This window comes from Neoarius graeffei, chromosome 22 (genome assembly GCF_027579695.1).
Source record: "Neoarius graeffei isolate fNeoGra1 chromosome 22, fNeoGra1.pri, whole genome shotgun sequence".
Classification (NCBI taxonomy): domain Eukaryota; kingdom Metazoa; phylum Chordata; class Actinopteri; order Siluriformes; family Ariidae; genus Neoarius; species Neoarius graeffei.
The window spans coordinates 10837096-10859657 of NC_083590.1; the positions used below are offsets into that span (position 1 = coordinate 10837096).

At 47.8% G+C, this 22562-nt stretch overlaps 2 protein-coding genes across 3 annotated transcripts in view; both read right to left on the reverse strand.

Moving 5' to 3' along the window:
* The window catches only part of LOC132870621 (NACHT, LRR and PYD domains-containing protein 3-like), a 627732-nt gene that overhangs the window by 477761 nt on the left and 127409 nt on the right, over positions 1 to 22562 (reverse strand). The gene's annotated exons all lie outside the window — the stretch shown is intronic.
* The window catches only part of LOC132870625 (NACHT, LRR and PYD domains-containing protein 12-like), a 47188-nt gene that overhangs the window by 15543 nt on the left and 9083 nt on the right, over positions 1 to 22562 (reverse strand). For both annotated transcript variants that reach the window (XM_060904363.1, XM_060904362.1), the window contains exons 6-8: positions 20741 to 22498; positions 12957 to 13151; positions 11957 to 12130 (exon numbers count right to left, since the gene is read on the reverse strand). In XM_060904363.1, coding sequence (XP_060760346.1) covers positions 11957 to 12130; positions 12957 to 13151; positions 20741 to 22498 — 2127 coding nt within the window. The remainder of the gene's footprint in view (positions 1 to 11956; positions 12131 to 12956; positions 13152 to 20740; positions 22499 to 22562) is intronic.

The window sequence follows — 22562 nt, forward strand, 5'->3', positions numbered from 1 at the left end:
ACCATTCACACTCACATTCACACCTACGGTCAATTTAGAGTCACCAGTTAACCTAACCTGCATGTCTTTGGACTGTGGGGGAAACCGGAGCACCCGGAGGAAACCCACGCGGACACGGGGAGAACATGCAAACTCCACACAGAAAGGCCCTCGCCGGCCCCGGGGCTCGAACCCAGGACCTTCTTGCTGTGAGGCGACAGCGCTAACCACTACACCACCGTGCCGCCTATATATATATATATATATATATCACACACACACACACACCCCTGTTGGTTGTATTCCTATGACTTCTGTTGTGGGAGTAGTTTTCCCTTCTAGTAACCGGTGTGAGCCGTACCGATTTTATTGCCCTCTTCGTTGTTACATATTTTAACAATATTGTGGCAGCGGGGGTGTGGTCGAGCACCGGTCTGTGACAGGAGGGTGGAGCCGGGGAAGGTGAGTGGCAGAATCGCTTCACCTGACGGTAATTAACCTGTGTTTTGTGTGTGTTTTCCCAGTAAACCGCTCCCTATTTTAAGGAGGCTGAGAGAGAGCAGAGGGAGCGCGACCCGGGATTGGAGGCTGAGTGTGTGTCTGTGTGCGTGCGTGCGTTAGACTGAAAAGTTGTTTAATAAATACGCTGTCTCTACCTCCAAACGTTGTCCTGCCGTCCTCTGTGCTCCACCCACACATTGTCCGCGCTACAATGGTGCCGAAACCCGGGAAAAGGTGGAGCACCAGTTCTGCAGCTCCATGGAATCCTCCCCGTTCGCGGACTTGGTCCACGCCCTCGCCACGGCTCAGCAGAGCCAGCACCAGGCACTCGTCACGCTCCGAAAGGAGCAGGAGCGCCGCTTCGAAGCCCTGGTGCTGGCCCAGCAGGAAGATCGAGAGGCGTTCCGGCGGCTCCTCGCGTCGGCGGGGTCCACCAGCGCCCCGGCCGCGGGCCCGTCTCCCCTCACTTTGTCAAAGATGGGCCCGCAGGACGACCCCAAGGCTTTCATCACCTTGTTCGAGCAGGTCGCCGAAGCCTCGGGGTGGCCGATGGAGCGGCGCGCCTCCTCCCCCTCCTGACGGGAGAGGTGCAGCTGGCCGCACTACAGCTCCCCGCCGACCGCCGGCTGGCCTACGCTGACCTTCGCCGGGCCGTCCTCCAGCGCGTAGGGCGCACGCCGGAGCAGCAGCGCCAGCGCTTCCGCGCGCTGCGGATGGAGGAAGTCGACAGCCCGTTCGCGTTCGGCCAGCAGCTCCGGGACGCCTGCTGGCGGTGGCTGAGGGCCGAAGATCGCGACGCCGAGGGAATCATCGACCAGGTGGCGCTGGAACAGTTCATCGCCCGCTTACCAGCCGGAACCGCGGAGTGGGTCCAGTGCCACCGCCCGGCGTCGCTGGATCAGGCCGTAGGACTGGCGGAGGATCATCTGGCGGCTGTTCCGGCGGCAGGACAACAGATGACATCGTCTTCTCTCTCCTCTTCTCTCTCTCTGTCTCCCCCCCCCTCCTCCCGTGTCCCGTCCTCGCCCCATTCCCCCACCACGGAGGCGGGGGCCGGCTCCACCCCAGCCGGCCCGCCGCACCCGTGGTGCCCTCCCGTTTCTCCCTTCTGTGTCTGTCTCTCCCCCCCCTCAGGTGAGTGAGCCCCAGAACACAGCTGCAGAGGGAAGGCCCGGGCCGGTTTGCTGGCGCTGCGGGGAACCGGGCCACCTGCAGCAACAACGTGCAGCGATGGAGGTGGGGGCGGTGGTGTGGATCCCCGACGCGCCAGAGGCTACCCTCGATCGGGCCGGAGCGTATCGCATACCAGTAAGTGTACAAGGGGCTACATATCAGGCGTTGGTGGATTCAGGCTGCAATCAGACCTCGATCCGCCAAAGCCTGGTGCAAGACGAGGCATTGGGGGGAGCACAAGGGGTGAAGGTGTTGTGTGCACGGGGATCTTCACAGCTACCCGTTGGTGTCGCTCCACATATATTTTAGAGGGGGAAAAATCGATAGTGAAGGCGGCGGTTAATCCTCGCCTTACCCACTCTTTGATCTTGGGGACTGATTGGCCGGGATTTCGGGGTTTAATGGCACGCCTAGTAAAGAGTGGGTCCTGCCGGTTGACGGGGGAGGGTCCCGGTGTCGCTTTGGCTAGAGCTGCGGTCGCAGAGCCGTCCACGTCATCTCCGCGACAGGGTGAGGAGCCGCCGGCCCCTCCTCTTTCTATTGGGGAATCCCTCGCGGATTTCCCACTGGAACAATCGCGAGACGAGACTCTGCGACATGCGTTTGACCAAGTGAGAGTAATCGATGGTCAAACGCTCCAGCCGAACGCCACCCCGTCCTTCCCCTACTTTTCCATTTTGAAGGATAGGTTATACCGAGTGACGCAGGACACTCAGACGAAAGAGCGAGTCACCCAGTTGTTAATTCCAAAGAGCCGCCGGGAATTGGTATTCCAGGTGGCTCACTTTAATCCCATGGCTGGACACCTCGGGCAGGATAAGACACTCGCCCGGATAATGGCCCGATTCTATTGGCCGGGGATTCGCGGCGACGTCCGTAAGTGGTGTACGGCGTGCCGCGAATGCCAGTTAGTAAATCCAGCGGCCATTCCAAAAGCGCCCTTGCGCCCCCTACCATTAATCGAGACCCCGTTCGAAAGAATTGGGATGGATCTCGTCGGGCCATTAGATCGGTCAACACGAGGGTACCGCTTTATATTAGTTCTGGTGGACTATGCAACGCGATACCCGGAAGCAGTGCCTCTTCGCAATATCTCAGCACGCAGTATTGCAGAGGCCCTCTTCCACGTCATCTCCCGGGTTGGAATCCCGAAAGAGATTCTGACTGACCAAGGCACCTTGTTTATGTCACGAACACTGAGCGAACTGTATGGGCTACTGGGTATTAAACCGATCCGCACCAGCGTTTATCACCCACAGACGGACGGTTTAGTTGAACGGTTCAATTGCACCCTCAAGAATATTATTAAAAAATTCGTAAGTGAGGACGCACGTAACTGGGATAAGTGGCTCGAACCCTTGTTGTTTGCAGTGCAAGAGGTCCCCCAAGCCTCCACGGGGTTTTCCCCGTTTGAATTATTATATGGGCGTAAGCCGCGCGGCATCTTAGATGTACTGCGGGAAAATTGGGAGGAGGGACCTTCACAGAGCAAAAACGAAATTCAGTACGTTATGGATCTGCGCGCAAAACTCCACACGCTCACCCACCTAACTCAGGAGAATTTGCGGCAGGCCCAGGAACGGCAAGCTCGCCTGTACAACAAGGGCATGCGCCTTAGAGAGTTCACTCCGGGAGATAAGGTACTCGTCCTGTTGCCCACGTCGAGCTCCAAATTAATCGCCAAGTGGCAAGGACCCTTTGAGGTCACACAGCGAGTCGGGGACGTCGACTATGAGGTTAGGCGAACGGACAGGGAGGGGGCACTACAGATCTACCACCTCAATCTGCTGAAACTCTGGAACGAGGAGGTCCCCGTGGCGTTGGTGTCGGAAGTGCCGGAGAAGGCGGAGCTGGGGCCGGAGGTCCCTAAAGGGTCACTGGCATCACGTACCTCTCCGGTCCCCTGTGGAGACCACCTCTCCCCGACCCAGCTCACGGAGGTCGCCCAGTTGCAGGCCGAGTTTTCGGATGTGTTCTCGCCCCTGCCCGGTCGCACTAACCTCATAGAACACCACATAGAGACGCCCCCGGGGGTGGTAGTACGTAGCCGTCCTTATAGATTACCCGAACACAAAAAAAGGTGGTTCGGGAAGAACTTCAGGCCATGCTCGAAATGGGCATCGTCGAGGAGTCCCACAGTGACTGGAGCAGCCCGGTGGTCTTGGTTCCCAAGGCCGACGGGTCGGTCCGGTTCTGTGTGGACTATAGAAAAGTCAATGCGGTGTCTAAATTCGACGCGTACCCAATGCCTCATATTGATGAGCTGCTCGATCGACTAGGCATGGCTCGCTTTTACTCGACACTGGATTTGACGAAGGGATATTGGCAGATCCCCTTGACTCCATTATCCCGGGAAAAAACGGCCTTTTCCACACCGTTCGGCTTACACCAGTTCGTCACACTTCCGTTTGGGCTGTTTGGGGCGCCCGCTACGTTTCAGCGGCTGATGGACCGGGTCCTCCGGCCGCACGCCACCTATGCGGCCGCGTACCTAGACGACATCATTTATAGTAATGACTGGCAGCGGCACCTGCAACACCTGAGGGCCGTCCTTAGGTCGCTGAGGCAGGCGGGGCTCACTGCCAACCCGAAGAAGTGTGCGATTGGGCGGGTGGAAGTACGGTATCTGGGCTTCCACTTGGGCAACGGGCAGGTGCGTCCCCAAATTAATAAGACAGCAGCGATTGCGGCCTGCCCGAGGCCCAAGACCAAAAAGGGGGTGAGACAGTTCCTGGGGCTGGCTGGCTACTATCGTAGGTTTATACCTAATTATTCGGACGTCACCAGCCCGCTGACTGACCTCACTAAAAAGGGGGCGCCAGATCCGGTCCAGTGGACGGAGCAGTGCCAGCGGGCTTTCTCTGAGGTAAAGGCTGCACTGTGTGGGGGGCCACTCTTACACTCCCCTGACTTCTCTCTCCCTTTTTTGTTACAGACGGATGCGTCGGACAGAGGGCTGGGGGCCGTTTTGTCCCAGCAGGTGGAGGGGGAGGACCGCCCGGTCCTATACATCAGCCGCAAGCTGTCAGTGCGTGAGGGGCGCTACAGCACAATTGAGAAAGAGTGCCTGGCGATCAAGTGGGCGGTCCTCGCCCTCCGTTACTACCTGCTGGGGCGCTCTTTCACCCTCTGTTCGGACCACGCGCCCCTCCAGTGGCTCCACCGCATGAAGGATGCCAACGCACGGATCACCCGTTGGTATCTGGCACTCCAACCCTTCAACTTCAAGGTGGTCCACAGGCCGGGGGCGCAGATGGTCGTGGCGGACTTCCTCTCCCGTCGGGGGGGGGGGGGGAGTCGGCTGCGGGCCGGACGGGCGCCCAGCCTGAGTCGGGTGGTGGGGGTATGTGGCAGCGGGGGCGTGGTCGAGCACCGGTCTGTGACAGGAGGGTGGAGCCGGGGAAGGTGAGTGGCAGAATCGCTTCACCTGACGGTAATTAACCTGTGTTTTGTGTGTGTTTTCCCAGTAAACCGCTCCCTATTTTAAGGAGGCTGAGAGAGAGCAGAGGGAGCGCGACCCGGGATTGGAGGCTGAGTGTGTGTCTGTGTGCGTGCGTGCGTTAGACTGAAAAGTTGTTTAATAAATACGCTGTCTCTACCTCCAAACGTTGTCCTGCCGTCCTCTGTGCTCCACCCACACATTGTCCGCGCTACAAATATATACATGGGACACATCCTGTACCCCTGGATCCTGCAACTGATAATGGGTTTAACCCTGCTGATCCACTGAGCTGCTTCTGTAATGTAGATCTGGCAACCCTGTTCAGAGCAGTGAGACGGAGACGCCCTGAGAGAATATTTACTACTTTATCCATTTATTACTCGATTAGATTATTATTACTACAACTGTTTCTTACTGTAATAACTCACTGAATTACTGAAAATCAACAGAAGGATTATTGTTGTGTAGGGACGGATTGCCATGCCCGTAACCATAGTAACCAGTTTGCACACACCAATCCCTGTACTCGACACCATGTTCTATCCCTGCCCATTTTTCTGACTCCCTGTATCGGTATTGGATACAGAGACGATACCGGATACCAAATACAGTGACGTCACGACTGCTTTAAACCAGCGGCGGAACCGAAATTCTCTCTCCCTTGCAGTGGATTCCATGCGTGAAAGAGAGAAGCCGATGCATTGGTGCTACAGAAGGACAGACAACAAAGAATGAGCTTTTGATACCGGACTTTAGCCAAAGTTCAATGTATTTGACCTTCGCAGAGTTGTAATAATAACTGAACCGGTTAGTTACTGCAGCCCACGCAGTATTTCAAACAGGAAAGGTGACCGGATCCCTTTTCCCTTTTTCAATGTCGAGGAACTATAAACAAGATTCCTTCCAGATCACCGGACGACCAACGGGACACCGAGGATCTTCAGCTGACGAGCTGTAAGGAACAAAACCATCTTCTTCCTGGATCTCCGTTCTGCGCTACCTTTGGATCAGAAGGCGCATTTTCAATCGCCAACAAGAGCGATTTCAGTAAGGCTGGCATTGAGGCAATTGTTAGTCTTAGTTGTGGCTAGTTAATGTGAAGAGTGTTGTTCATATGAATTCATTTATGGTTTAAATGTATGCATTTTGATTCACATGAAAGTCGGTCTTAGACCGCATGTTGTTTGATTTACTTTGTTTACTATTTGTATTTAGTTAGATTGTGCATGCGTTCTCTCTCTCTCTTTTTAACTCTTTCTGTGCTGACCATCCCCCTTGGGCGCGGCTGCCACAGAGTTCGCATTCCATACACACACACACGATTTCCCTATCACATTTTAACATCCACTCGCCCTTACACTGTAACACTGGCTATAGCTTATTACTTCTGATCACCACTAGTGCCTTAATTATCATATACACTACTGATTCTTATTGTATCACCATTTATATTGAATTATTCCTTGGCTGCTATTGTTGCTATATCTGATCAGTATTAGTTTGCTAATCCATGTCAGCTATTTCAATAAATGGTATCTTTGGAATAAACTGTCTTGTTTATTGTTACAATATTCACTGAGTGCCAACCTCTACCAAGAAAAGTATTCTAATTGCCTTGACCCATTTGGTATATGAATGTTATAGACCTAGAGTAAATGTATTACATTTGACCTACAATACTCACTAAACTATAGCAACATCACCACCAAGTTATTCCAGTGATGTTATCAGTTTAGCTATAAACTATTAGACACTTGAATTTATGAGACTGATTTGATAAGCCTATTGCACCTACAGTTGTGTGTGTTTTTTTTTTTTTTAAACTGAAATGTCCATTGTTAATCTATTTAATTTTTTACCCCATCAGTTCCCTGGCATTAAAGTGCATATCACGGGTAAATTCAGGAGTAAGATCAATGTAACTCTCCTATTTTATATTAAACTTTGGTCAAATATCTGTCACATCTTGCATTTTTGCAAATTTTTTTCCTTGCACAAAACAAGAAAAATTCAGTTGAAATCAAGCCATTCGAGGCAAATTCATCCGCCTCTGAAAAAACTTGGCATTTGGATTTCCCGGCAAACATTGATTTTCGTGACGTCGCGTGTGGGACGCCTCCCTCTGAATCCAACGTCAGCGCTGGTTTGTTTATGAGAAAACGACCTGGTGGTTTTCTGCAAATTTCTTCAACGTTATCACGTAATTATTAAAATGGTTAACAGATGTACCATAGGAGGGTGTAGCAACACCAATCATGATGGGATTAGTACTCATCATTTTCCAAAAGACTGGACATTGAGAGAGAAATGAGAGCGCTTGGTCTACACAGGCTGTGCACTGAAACCGGGCAAGCTCTCGCAGCCTGCTGGCGCTTCCGCAGGTAACGTCACGAATCTGGCTCCAGACTCCCTTGGGATTTTTCCAGATGTGTTTTATTTTATTTTTTTCTGCTGTAGACAGATGGCCTTGTGCAAAATTACCCTTCTGGATGAGTGTGTAAAGGGACATACTTTTCATATAAAAAAAAAGAAATTGGTCCAGGATATGCACTTTAACGTCTTATTTTCATTTCAAATTCTATATTCCTGAGATCATTTCCACTGGACGGCACGGTGGTGTAGTGGTTAGCGCTGTCACCTCACAATAAGAAGGTCCGGGTTCGAGCCCCGTGGCCGGCGAGGGCCTTTCTGTGTGGAGTTTGCATGTTCTCCCCGTGTCCGCGTGGGTTTCCTCTGGGTGCTCCGGTTTCCCCCACAGTCCAATGACATGCAGGTTAGGTTAACTGGTGACTCTAAAATTGACCGTAGGTGTGAATGCGAGTGTGAATGGTTGTCTGTGTGTCAGCCCTGTGATGACCTGGCGACTTGTCCAGGGTGTACCCCGCCTTTCGCCCGTAGTCAGCTGGGATAGGCTCCAGCTTGCCTGCGACCCTGTAGAAGGATAAAGTGGCTAGAAATAATAAGATGAGGTGAGATCATTTCCACCATGTCACTGCTGCTCACACAGAGGGCAGTTAGTTTGATTCTCAGGTGCAGTTTGTGGGATTAGTTACAGTGTTGTAGTAAATTTCACAGTGATTTCAGACACATTACAGTCGGCTCAAGTCCCGGTTTGTGCTGCAGTTTCTCACATACGTCCATCTGACCCAAAGACTCTGTGACGAATGAATTTATTAAATTTGAATGAATGAATTTAAATTTATAGAGCGCATAATTTATAAAAATATTCTTATGCGCTTTACAAGATATAAAAGTATTTTAAAAAACAACAAATCCGATTTACATGTTTATAATAAATAATGTTCTTTAAATAAAAAAAAGTATTTAATTTAGATTTGAAAATATTCACATCGCCTGAATTCCTTATATCAAGGGGAAGGCTATTCCACACTTTTGGGCCAGCAACCACAAAAGATCTATTACCAAATATTTTACACTTGGTTTAAGGAGCAGTGAGAAGATGTTGTCCATCAATCCGCAGTTCATAGCGGTTAGCTCGCTTCCTTTCCAACATTCCACATATGTAGGATGGAGCGGAGCCTTGAAGAGCTTTGAAAACAATCAGTGTGATCTTGAACTTGATCCGTGAAACCACAGGAAGCCAGTGGAGTTGGAAGAGCGCCGGGGTTATGTGGGCATACCGTGGGAGAAGACAAGTCACCCGTGCTGAAGCATTTAAGACATGCTGTAAGCGGTTAAGTTGGTATTGAGAGACACCGTAGAGCAGAGAATTGCAGTAGTCGAGATGAGACATCACGAAAGCATAAACAAGGGTCTTGGTGGCGTCTTGTGAAAGAAACTTCCTTATCTGCCTTATCTTATAAAGCCCGAAAAAGGCTTTACTGCAGACTTTACCAATGTGCACGTCCATGGACATGTGCGAGTCAAACCAAACCCCGAGGTTGCATACAGAAGAGACTGGCTTATTCTTGGAGGCACCGACATGTACAAAGTCAATGTTAACTTTCTCGAGTTGTTGATAGGAACCAATAATAAGAAACTCAGTTTTACCATCGTTAAGCATCAACATATTATGGCTCATCCAAGCACGAACGTCAGCAATACATTCCTCCATGGCCCGGATGGCTTGATCTTGGGCAAGTGACGACGTGGGACGAAACGAAAAATAAAGCTGAATGTCGTCTGCGTATCCTTGAACAGAAGGCAGGTGATTTTTCACAACATGAAACAACCGAGAAGCATACATAATAAATAACAAAGGACCCAAACAGCTTCCCTGAGGAACTCCACTAAGGAGAGAAAAGTCCCTAGACTGATCCTTATTGATGGTCACGCGTTGCTTCCTCCTGCTAAGAAATGATTTGATCCAAGAAAGGGCAAAGTCATTAATACCAAAGTCACTCTCTAGCAGATCAGACAAGAGCCTGTGGTCGACAGTGTCAAACACTGCACTTAGATCTAACAAAACGAGTAAAGTGACTTCCTGCCTGTCCATGCTGAGAAGTATATTGTTCTGCACTTTGAGCAAAGCTGTTTCAGTGGAGTGGTGCTCACGGTAAGACGACTGGTTACTAGGCAGGGGCACATATTTGAAGCAATGGTCAAAAACCTGAGGAATCACAACCTTCTCAGCAATCTTAGATACAAAGGGTAGATTGCTGACCGGCCGGAAGTTACTATATACAAGTTTGAGACCAAGCTTCTTTAGCAATGGTATAATGAGTGCGATCTTCCAATGTTCAGGAACAAGACCGCTAGCCAGAGATGAGTTTATCATCCTTGTTATGATAGGGGCAAGCACATCGAGACATTTCTTCAACAGCCACGTGGGAATTGGATCTAGCTCACAGCAAGCGTTCGAAGATGAAGAAATTACATTACGTACCACAGTTTCAGACACAGGTGAAAACTGTGATAAAGTCTCTTGAGGAGATGGAATAGAAAAGATGGGTTCAGAAGCCAAACAGCTGGCAACACTTTCTCTGATAAGAGCAACTTTCCAACAGAAAAACTCCATGAATTCATCGGCAAGTTGGCGTGGATCATCATGAGGCAGAAGAGCAATCAATACGCACACTGCAGAGAGAATTCACTACACCAAAAAGTTTCTTTGAGTCCCCTGCACAGTCTTCGATTATAGCAGCGTAATATTTTCTTTTTTCTTCATTCAAGCGAAAACAATATTGATTACAAGCTAAATGATAAGCCATGATGTCAGAATCAAGGTTGCTTTTCCTCATTCTAATTTTTAACTTTCGCCGATTAGACTTCAGTTTCCTAAGCTCATTATTGAACCAAGGTACCCTAGGGCAGTTGACAATGACCTTACGAAGAAAAGGAGCATGCGCATCGAGAATTGAGCTCAAAATGCGATCATAACCATCAGCAAGGTCACCATCATCGAGATTTGGCAGTTCCGAGTTGACAATATCTCTCCGAAAAGCCATGATGTCAATGTCCCTACACTTGCGAAACGAGATCTCTTTCACAGACCCTAAGATTGATGGAATAGCAAGTGAGGTAATGGTAAAACAATGGTCAGAAAGAAACAAAGATGGGCATGGCGAGACTAGAACCACATCATTGAATGACCTGGTGATAATTAGGTCAAGCCAGTGGCCAGAAACGTGCGTCGCAAAGTCAATGTGCTGAGTCAAACCAAAGGTCTCAAGAAGTTCAGCAAATTTCCTTGCATCAGCGTCTGAAGAATCATCCATATGAAAATTGAAATCACCTGCAATAACCAGGACTTCAGAACAAAGTACACGAGTAGCAATGGGGTGCGTCTCCAAATACGGCGGACGATATATAATAACAAACTTAGTTACGCGACCACAAGCACTGATACTCCACTCAGATGATTCAAATGATTGTTGCCTACGTTTTTCCTCAATCAGAGTAGTATTCAAACTGTCCCGCACAAATATTCCAGTCCCACCACCAAACCGACCATCCTCTCTTGGAACTTTCCTAAAAGAATATCCAGGAGGAGCTAGACTTGCTAGAGCTGTGGTATCATCATCACATAACCAAGTTTCCGTGACAACACAAACATCAATGTTCTTATCAACAGCATTAACATTCCCAAAAATGATGGACGTTTTCCTCTGCGAAAAGCGTGAAAACTGAACACGTTTAAGAGGAACAAGGTTCTTGTGGTTTTGACTAGAGCGACGACGTACAGGTGATTTATTTACGACACCCATGAAACTCGCGGGATCGATCCCAAAATCAGCAGACGGTAAAAAACTGATTGTTGAAGTAGACAATAACATCCCTCCAGGGACCGCCACACATGATGTTAAAAAGCCATGCAAACCATGGCCAGACACAGGCAAGTAAGAAGCTGAAATGTTGGTATTTCCATCTTGAATATTTAATAAAGTGGCCGCACTAATATGCAAATCACGTTCTTCATCATGATTTTCTTGATCACAAAATCCATCTTCAGTAGATATTGACGATATCATGGTAGATATTCGGCAAGGAGAAAGGTTGCAAGATTTGCTTAATCCTCCTCTGCACCTCCGGCGTGTCGGCCTGTATTTCGATATCCCAAGTTGAATTAGTAACTTCCATAGTTGTCGGTTAAGTGGCTTCCTTGGCGAACATCGCAATCGTAAAATGGCTAGTAAAGCCGGTTTCGAGTAAACCAAAGTCATTACTAAAGCCTTAATAACTATAAAAACAAAAAACAGTTATTCAAATAAAAAATTTAAAAAATGTAACATATGCAGCCGTTTAGGCGCTCCGCTCCAAATCATCAGTGTGCAGTGAAAAGAAACAATCTTCCTCCTCAGGACACTGATGATGAACCTAAAACCTCTGCTTCAGTCTCACTATTAGAGAATGTGTCTTACTGAGGAGCAGGTCATGTGACTCTCAGAGAGATGATCTTACCCCAGTGTCTCCAGTTTACAGTGAGGATTCTCCAGTCCAGCACAGAGACGCTTCACTCCTGAGTCTCCCAGATTATTAGAGGACAGATTCAGTTCTCTCAGGTGTGAGGGGTTTGATCTCAGAGCTGAACTCAGAGCAGCACAGCCTTCATCTGAGACACCACAACCACACAACCTGCAGAGACACAATGACACACTTCATCAACAGATTTTCATCTTGGTGTAATAGTGGTTGTGAAGATGATGTCTCTCATGTTGGACTGTCTCTATTCTCTTCACCAATCACAAGGTATTATTAATAATGACTCAAACATTACCACTGTTACTGACATTAAGTTTACTTGAGGTGCAAATGATTCAGCAAAAAGTCAATAATTTAAAAGGTTCAAGTGAAGAGTCAGGTTTTGTAGAATTTATCTCTGCTTGACTGGATTTTTAATGCTCACATATTTAATTGTAAACATTTAATGATTTCTTGAAAGTAAACGTGATTCTGAGGAGAAATGATCACTTCATGACTAATATGTTTATACTGCATGTTTTACATAGGCGGCATGGTGGTGTAGTGGTTAGCACTGTCGCCTCACAGCAAGAAGGTCCGGGTTTGAGCCCCGTGGCCGGCGAAGGCCTTTCTGTGTGGAGTTTGCATGTTCTCCCCGTGTCCGCGTGGGTTTCCTCCGGGTGCTCCGGTTTCCCCCACAGTCCAAAGACATGCAGGTTCGGTTAACTGGTGACTCTAAATTGACTGTAGGTGTGAATGGTTGTCTGTGTCTATGTGTCAGCCCTGTGATGACCTGGTGACTTGTTCAGGGTGTACCCCGCCTTTTGCCTGTAGTCAGCTGGGATAGGCTCCAGCTTGCCTGCAACCCTGTAGAACAGGATAAAGCGGCTAGAGATAATGAGATGAGATGTTTTACAGAAAATTTTAATTGATAACACTGTATACAACTATTAACTGCTGCTTTAGTGAGTTATTGTGACTCTCAGAGAGATGAGCTTACCTCAGTGTCTCCACTTTACAGTGAGGATTCTCCAGTACAGCACAGAGACACTTCACTCCTGAGTCTTCTAGTTTATTCCCAGACAGATCCAGTGTCTTCACAGTCAGATGCAGTTCTCTCAGACTGGAGGTTTCTGAGTTGAGCACTGAGACCAGAGCTTCAGCGCTTCTCCCTTTAATTCTATCACAACTGATACTGAAGGAAATAAAATAATGCATAATAAATTCACACAAATGATCAAACAGGTCCTCAAATCTTTCACTGCACCATTTCATTTTCATAAATGGCAAAAGTACAAACTCCAAGTCGACAATACACTGAAATGCTGTAACAGTAATTCACAGTTCGAGCTGTTCGGATTTGAGTTTTCTGCTGCACACGTCGTCACTGACACATGGGATAAACACGCAACATCAAATCTGATCGCCAAATCGGAAAATAAGAGTCTGATCTAAAATATTTATAAGAGGAGAAAGGAAAAGAGTTTCAAAAGTCAGATGAAGCAGGCAGAGTTCGAGGCAGAGTCATATTTATCTGAACAGATCAGGCATTTGATTTGTTCTCTAATTAGTGAGCGACTGAAATGATCACAGCCCAGTGCTGAAGGGGTTTTATGGAGATACTCATGATGAGCTCATTGGATAAGTGTGTGTGTGTGTGTGTGTGTGTGTGTGTGTGTGTGTGTGTGTGTGTGTTCTCAGGTGCTCCTTATTTGTTCTTGGTGCCAGTGATTGGACTGGACAAGTTCTTCCCCTTACACTCTGTGTGTTGTATCTCCCTGTCTGACTTTCCCTGTGTGTGTGGGGTAAAGACCTCTCCCAGAAAAGGACACTGAAATGGTGGAAATGATGGTCTTTCAACATCATACACCCTCATCCAGGTGACCCAGCCAGGGCTGATCAGACCCCTGCTTGTGTCCAGATGGCATGCTAGCTACCATGACTCCATGGTTCTCCTCTCTTGAGCCACAGCCATCTTGAGGCCCTCTCTGCTGCTTCGGTGGTATTGCGGATGGCTCTCCTCTTCTGCTGTCCGACGATGCCTAAACACCCCAGTGCACTGGCCAAGGACCGGGCCGCAAAGCCTCTGCAGCCTACCTCAATTGGAAGGCACTTTGCCCTCCATCCTGACTGCTGGCAGTCATTGACCAGCCCCGTGTACTTGGAGAGCTTCCTTTCAAAAGCTTCTTCCAGGCGGTCTTCCCACGGGACGGTCAGCTCCAGCATTACGACCTGCTTGGTGGCCTCAGATACAAGGACGATATCAGGACGGAGGGTAGTGACTGCAATGTGGCTGGGGAACTTCAGTTGTTTTTCAAGGTCCACTAGCAGCTGCCAGTCTCTTGCAGAGGTCAGGATGCCTGCTGGTGCTTTCTTTGCTTGGGCAACCTGCTCCCCAGCCCTGACAAAGGTGATGGTATACTTGGGGGGGGGGGGGGGGGGGGCGCAGCTGCTTTGCCCATACCAGTCCTGTGTTGATGGCTTCCGCGATGGTCTTCAGGACTTGGTCATGCCTCCACCGGTAACGCCCTTCTCCAAGTGCTGTTGTGCAGCAGCTAAGAACATGTTCCAAGGTGCCTCTCTTGGAACACAATGGGCAAGCTGGTGACACTGCAAGACCCCATGCATGCAGGTTTGATGGACTAGGCAACACATCATACACTGCCTGGATGAGAAATTTGATGCGGTGAGGCTCAGCTCTCCAAATCTCAATTTAGGTCACTTTCCTCTCCAGTGCATTCTCCCATCTTGTCCAGGCCCCCTGCTGTCTCATGCCCACTGCCCTGCAAGATCTTATTTCCTCCACAGCAGCCCTCACCTCCTCTTGGACCAGGCGCCGCTTCTCCTTCCCCCTGGTGTTTATTTGTGGAGTCGGAAAGGATCCTAGACCAGCTCTGCCTCATGCGACCACCCCCACCAGAGCCCTGTGGCGCAGCCTAGCTTCAGCCATTTGCACGGCCTCTTCTGCCTTCCACTTTCTACCCGTCCTCACTTGGATTCCAGCATTGGCCACCTTTGGATCACTGGAGTCTCTGTACCGCAACACTTCTCTAGCCCTCGTTACCTTGAACTCCTCCTCCAAGGATTTAAAGGGCAGCTGCAGTTTGTTATTGCGCCCATAGAGTGTGATGCTGCTCAGGCACTTAGGTAACCCCAGCCATCTCCACAGGTGGTTGCTTACTTTCCTCTCCAAGGTCTCTACTGTGGATACTGGGACGGCATAGACGAGGAGAGGCCACAGGATCCTGGGCAGGATGCCGTGCTGGTAGACCCATGCTTTGAATTTTCCAGGTAGACCGGATTTGTCCACGGATTTCAGCCAGCCATCCAACTCAGCACAGGCTGTCTGGATAGATGTTGCATACTTGAGAGAGCTGTCAAAGACCTTGCCCAGACTCTTAACTGGCTTCTCTGTGATCGTTGGGATGGCTGTGCCTGCGATGTTAAACCGGAACTTGTCTTCCACCTTTCCTTTCCTCAGCACCATGGATCTTGATTTGGCAGGTTTGAAACGCATTCGGGCCCACACCATCATCTTCTCTAGACCCTTCAGAATCCATCAGCATCCTGGGACTGATTCTGTCGTGACTGTAAGGTCATCCATGAATGCCCTAACGGGTGGCTGACGTTGCCCAGAGCTCATAAGAGGTCCTCTGCACTCTGGCTCAGCAGACTTGGTGAGCATATTCATGGCCAAGGAGAATAGCGTCACAGAGATAGTGCACCCTGTGATGATGCCAATATCTACCTTGTGCCAACTGAATAGAGTTGCTCCTGAAGAGACCCTCATCCTGAAGTTGTTGTAGGAGTCAGTAATGAGATCTCTACACCTGCTAGAGACATGATGTTTCACCAGAGTGAGCTGGACAAGCTTATGGGGGATGGAGCCGAATGCGCTGGCCAGGTCAAGCCATAGCACCGACAGGTTTCCCCTATTTTCTCTGGCCTCTCGGATAAGCTGTGTCACCACACCTGTATGCTCCACACAGCCCGGCATCCCTAATATTGCCACCTTTCTGGACTGATGTGTCGATGTAGGTGTTCCTTGCTAGGCAAGTGCACAGCCTCTTGGAGATAGCACTGAAGAAGATTTTGGATTCAATGCACAGGAGGGAGATGATGCGGAACTGGTCAAGCTGGGTGGAGCCTTCCTCCTTAGGGATCCAAACCCCTTCTGCCGTTCGCCATTGTTCTGGGATCTTCCCCTTTCTCCAGAAGACTTGCAGGGTTTTCCACAGCTGCAGTAAAAGTTTGGGACAGTTCTTGTACACTTTGTACGAAGTGCCACTTGGTCCTGGAGCGGAGCATGCTCTAGCTTTATGGACAACCTCTTTGATTTCCATCAGCTTCAGCTCCGACATGTCAAACTGCACCTCTGGCTCAGGTGGGTCAATAAGGATGTCGCAATCTCCCAACTCCAGCTCTCTTCTGGGGTCACTAAACATCTGTGTGAGGTGTTGGTCAATATCTTCCTTTGAGGAGGACAGTTTGCCGCTGCGCTTCTGGCCTAGCAGGTCTTTTATGACCTTGAAGGGGTTAGCGTTGGTCAATATCTTTTTATGAACTTGAAGGGGTAGGTGTTGGTCAATATCTTCCACTTCCAATATCTGCCGCTGCGCTTCTGGCCTAACAGGTCTTTTATGAACTTGAAGGGTTTAGCATTGGTCAATATCTTTTTATGAACTTGAAGGGGTAGGTGTTGGTCAATATCTTCCTTTGAGGAGGACAGTTTGCCGCTGCGCTTCTGGCCTAGCAGGTCTTTTATGAACTTGAAGGGGTTAGCGATAAAGGCCGCTCGTTTACGCGCCCTTTCGCGTCGCCGCCTCCGATGCCACTCTGCCCGGCGTAGAATCCTTATCCTCTTCCGGTGCATGGACATTAGTTGGGCTAGACCAAAGCATTCCTCATCTCCTGCCTCTTTGTATTGAGACTTCAGCGCTTTCATCTCCCGCCTTATGAGGTGGATCTTCTCCGCTCTGTGGTTCCTTGTGTAGTATGTTCCCAAGCTTTTCCTCCCCTCTTCACCGAACCACTCAGCTGCCATCCTGACAATGATTGTTGTCATGGCTTGCAGCTTCCGGTCCGCCTCTCCCTTTGACACAGACTCCAGAATTTTGTCCACGTCATCGTCGAACTGCTTCCACAGTGTAGTCATGGTACGTAGCTGCCGGCCAATTAATCCGCCTCCATTCCGACTGGGTGCTCAAGGAGTGCGGCGCCAACACCTGGAGGTTCCAAGCACTGTGGGGTGACTCCGGGCAAGGCCCCTCCTGCGACTCACCAGGTGGAACACCTGTGCGTTGTGTTGCTGCTGCTCCCCCCAAACACTTCATCTTTGCTTGGTGAATTTTCAAGCCGCGCAAGTTCTTGCATACTTTCCCACACGTACACTGAGAGCTCACAGTCGTTTGTCCATTGCCTTGGTCTGTCACCACTGAATCTGTCCAGTTGGGGTGCTCATCCTCCCCCCCTCTTGGGCACCCCTGGGGGTATCTCTCCATTGAATTCATCGTAGCTTAATTGGGTGTCCTCCTCACAGAGAACACAGATTGGGTTGCCAGCCCGCTCTGCCCTGGCTGCCGTCTCTCCAGTAGTCACCACACTATTCGTGGTTGTCATCCAGTCTTTCCTGGCTGTCACAAATTAAAATAATTAATTTATGTTATGATGTAATAAAAATAAATAAAAACGGTGTTTCTTGGCCTTTCTTGAAATTGTCTTGGCCAGCCCTAAGGGTCCCATCTGCATCTCATCATTGCTGAGGAGTGTGCTCCCATCACCCAATCAAGCATCCAGCCAGAGCAGGTCATGATATATTTTTTACCATATTAACATGCCATTGTTGTGTGTTATGCCTGATGTCAAGACTCTCGTCTCTGCGAGCCTACCACACAGATTTAATACTTGTCATTTTTAGGGCATACCTAACAACGTGTTTTCTTTCTCTCTCTCTTCCCCCCCAATCTGTCCCTCTGAGTTACATGTTAGTCCTGGGATTGAGATGCTGGCCTCTTCTGCCCCTCGGACCTGCTTGATCCATCATGGTGCCCTGTGTCTGGTCGGAGTTTTATCGCATCGCTCCTGTGAAGGATGGCCCCATGAGGATAGTTGAGGGTTATACCTGGAGGATGCTCTTGACTCTTACAATAATGCTTTTATGGCTGAGGACTACAGTTGTCTTGCTAACTTTAGGACTGCAGTTATCATGAATCAGTTTTGCACTCAAGTTTCCATCAATGAAGAGTTATAACATCAACGAAACTGTCCTCATGTTAAAACTGTTAATATTATAGTCAGGCTGTCTGTTGTTGCCCAAATGAGGATGGGTTCCCTTTTGAGTCTGGTTCCTCTCGAGGTTTCTTCCTCATGTCGTCTGAGGGAGTTTTTCCTTGCCACCGTCTTGCTCATTGGGGATAGATTAGGGATAAAATTAGCTCATGTTTTAAGTTGTTCAAATTCTGTAAAGCTGCTTTGCGACAATGTTTATTGTTAAAAGCGCTATACAAATAAACTTGACTTGACTTGTTTCTAATGAGTTCTCTGTGAAGAGCTGTTTTGAATAAAACCTTTGATCAGGTCATAATAAATGTTTTTTGGAATTATAATTTTGTTTTACTGCAAACACCACATGGTCCTACAGGCCCAGTGTCTGCATCATTACATTTCAGCGAGAACACACATTTAATCTGGAGAGATGTGAAGAAAAAAAAAAAATTATTCACACTACATTCAGTGAAGGTTTCGTACAGAAGGGAAAAAAACAAAAACACCTCATTTATTGGATATTGGAGCCTGCAATAGTGGTGTAAATTGTAAATAAACTATAAGTATAAAGTTCTGTTTGATTATTTGCTTCATTTTTTGGAAATGTGGTGTCTGTGAGTCGAGTTAGCTGGCCGTCACTTCCATTTTCAGCTCACAGCTTCAATACTTCTTGGGACAAAATGGCAGCATGTGAGACGTAAATGTTTTTCTCCTTAAATGACATCAACTGGTTTCCACTTATTTAATAGCTGAACTTCAGTTTTATTCAATTCTACATGCAACTGTTTTCCCCTCATTTATCTACTGATCTATTTGTACAACCCCGATTCCAAAAAAGTTGGGACAAAGTACAAATTGTAAATAAAAACGGAATGCGATGATGTGGAAGTTTCAAAATTCCATATTTTATTCAGAATAGAACATAGATGACATATCAAATGTTTAAACTGAGAAAATGTATCAATTAAAGAGAAAAATTAGGTGATTTTAAATTTCATGACAACAACACATCTCAAAAAAGTTGGGACAAGGCCATGTTTACCACTGTGAGACATCCCCTTTTCTCTTTACAACAGGAGACAAGTTGCTCAAGTTTAGGGATAGGAATGTTAACCCATTCTTGCCTAATGTAGGATTCTAGTTGCTCAACTGTCTTAGGTCTTTTTTTGTCGTATCTTCCGTTTTATGATGCGCCAAATGTTTTCTATGGGTGAAAGATCTGGACTGCAGGCTGGCCAGTTCAGTACCCGGACCCTTCTTCTACACAGCCATGATGCTGTAATTGATGCAGTATGTGGTTCGGCATTGTCATGTTGGAAAATGTAAGGTCTTCCCTGAAAGAGACGTCATCTGGATGGGAGCAAATGTTGCTCTAGAACCTGGATATACCTTTCAGCATTGATGGTGTCTTTCCAGATGTGTAAGCTGCCCATGCCACACGCACTAATGCAACCCCATACCATCAGAGATGCAGGCTTCTGAACTGAGCGCTGATAACAACTTGGGTCGTCCTTCTCCTCTTTAGTCCGAATGACACGGCGTCCCTGATTTCCATAAAGAACTTCAAATTTTGATTCGTCTGACCACAGAACAGTTTTCCACTTTGCCACAGTCCATTTTAAATGAGCCTTGGCCCAGAGAAGACGTCTGCGCTTCTGGATCATGTTTAGATCCGGCTTTTTTTTTTTAACTATAGAGTTTTAGCTGGCAACGGCGGATGGCACGGTGAATTGTGTTCACAGATAATGTTCTCTGGAAATATTCCTGAGCCCATTTTGTGATTTCCAATACAGAAGCATGCCTGTATGTGATGCAGTGCCGTCTAAGGGCCCGAAGATCATGGGCACCCAGTATGGTTTTCCGGCCTTGACCCTTACGCACAGATTCTTCCAGATTCTCTGAATCTTTTGATGATATTATGCACTGTAGATGATGATATGTTCAAACTCTTTGCAATTTTACACTGTCGAACTCCTTTCTGATATTGCTCCACTATTTGTCGGCGCAGAATTAGGGGGATTGGTGATCCTCTTCCCATCTTTACTTCTGAGAGCCGCTGCCACTCCAAGATGCTCTTTTTATACCCAGTCATGTTAATGACCTATTGCCAATTGACCTAATGAGTTGCAATTTGGTCCTCCAGCTGTTCCATTTATACCTTTAACTTTTCCAGCCTCTTATTGCCCCGTCCCAACTTTTTTGAGATGTGTTACTGTCATGAAATTTCAAATGAGCCAATATTTGACATGAAATTTCAAAATGCCTCACTTTCGACATTTGATATGTTGTCTATGTTCTATTGTGAATACAATATCAGTTTTTGAGATTTGCAAATTATTGCATTCCATTTTTATTTACAATTTGTACTTTGTCCCAACTTTTTTGGAATCGGGGTTGTATTAACACACTCTGTATCACCTGAAACTCAAAACATCTCAAAGTGCGTTTCTGTCAAAGTGCTTTCAGTTTCTCTCTTTCTAACAGTGGAACAGTAGAACAGTTTTATTCCGCTTTACTTACATTGCTTTTCTGGATGCTGCAATCACAGGCATCACCTTCACAAGAACCCAATCTGTTATCTTCTCTGCACTGGTATATTTACTCAGGTCAAACTCCTCCAGCTCCTGTGCTGAAGTCAATAACACAAATACCAGAGCAGACCACTGTGAAGGAGAGAGTTCACTTCGTTTTCCAGATTTCAGGTAGCGTTGGATTTCCTCCACTAGAGAATCATCACCCAGTTCATTCAGACAGTGGAACAGATTGATGGATTTTTCTGCAGGAAGATCTTCACTGATCTTCTCCTTAATGTACCAAACTATTTCCTTTTTGCTCTGGGAGCTACTTCCTGTCTGTGTTACTAAGGCATGTAAGAGTTTCTGATTGGACTCCAGTGAGAGACCCAGAAGAAAGCGGAGGAACAGATCCAGATGTCCAGTCTGACTGGATAAGGTCTGATCTACAGCACTCTTGTGTACATCTGAAATTATCTTAAAGGGCCGACTCTGATCAATAACATTTCTCTTTTCCTTCATCAAGGTCAGATGCACATACAGAGCTGCGAGATGCTCCTGAATGCTCAGATGAACAAAGCAGTACACTTTACTCTGGTGAAGCCCAACCTCCTCTCTGAAGATCTGCGTACACACACCTGAGTACACTGCTGCTTCTGGCACATCAATGCCACACTCTCTCAGGTCTTCCTCATAGAAGATCAGGTTGCCTTTCTCCAGCTGCTGAAAAGCTAGTTTTCCCAGTTTGAGAAGTATTTCTTCATCACTCTCCTGCTTCTTTGAGTACTTTCCTCTGATGATGTTTGTCTGAATGATGAGGAAGTGTGTGTACATTTGAGTCAGAGTCTTGGGGATCTCTCCACTCTCTGCTTCACCCAACATTCTCTCGAGAACAGCGGCTGAAATCCAGCAGAAGACTGGGATGTGGCACATGATGTAGAGGCTTCTTAATGACTTCAGGTGTGTGATGATGTTCTCGGCCAGGCTCTGATCACTGACCCTCTTCCTGAAGTACTCCTCCTTCTGTGGGTCATTGAACCCTCGTACCTCTGTGACACGATGGACGTACTCAGAGGGGATTTGATCAGCTGCTGCTGGTCGGGAGGTGATCCAGATGAGAGCAGAGGGAAGCAGATTCCCTTTGATCAGGTTTATCAGCAGCACATGCACTGATGCTGATTCAGTTTCATCACACACTCTCACTGTGTTCTGGAAATCCAGAGGGAACCAACACTCGTCCAATCCATCAAAAATGAACAGAACCTTTTCCAACCTGGACATTTCTGTTTCTTTAAAACAGACATGAAGGAGCTCCATCAGACTCAGTTTTTGGTCCTTCATCAGATTCAGCTCTCTGAAAGGAAGTGGAAATATGAGGGGGACATCCTGATTTGCTTTCCCTTCAGCCCAGTCCACAATGAACTTCTGCACAGAGACTGTTTTTCCGATACCAGCCACTCCCTTTGTCACTACAGTTCTGATGGGTTCGTCTTCTTCAGATAAGGGCTTAAAGATGTCATTGCATTTGATTGGCGTTTCCTCTGTTGTTTTTCTCCTGGACGCTGCCGAGATCCGTCTCACCTCATGTTCTTTATTGACGTCTCCACTGTCTCCCTCTGTGATGTACAGCTCTGTGTAGATTTCATTCAGAAGCGCTCGGTTTTCCTGCTTTATCATCACTCCATTTAAACATTGAAACTTCTCCTTCAGATTTAATCTGAACTTTTTCTGGACTTCATTTACAGCAGGAGATTCTGGGTCGTGCCTGTGTGACGGGGAAGTAGGAAGACGTGGTGAGACCTGGGCTCCAATTATTACTGTTTGAGATC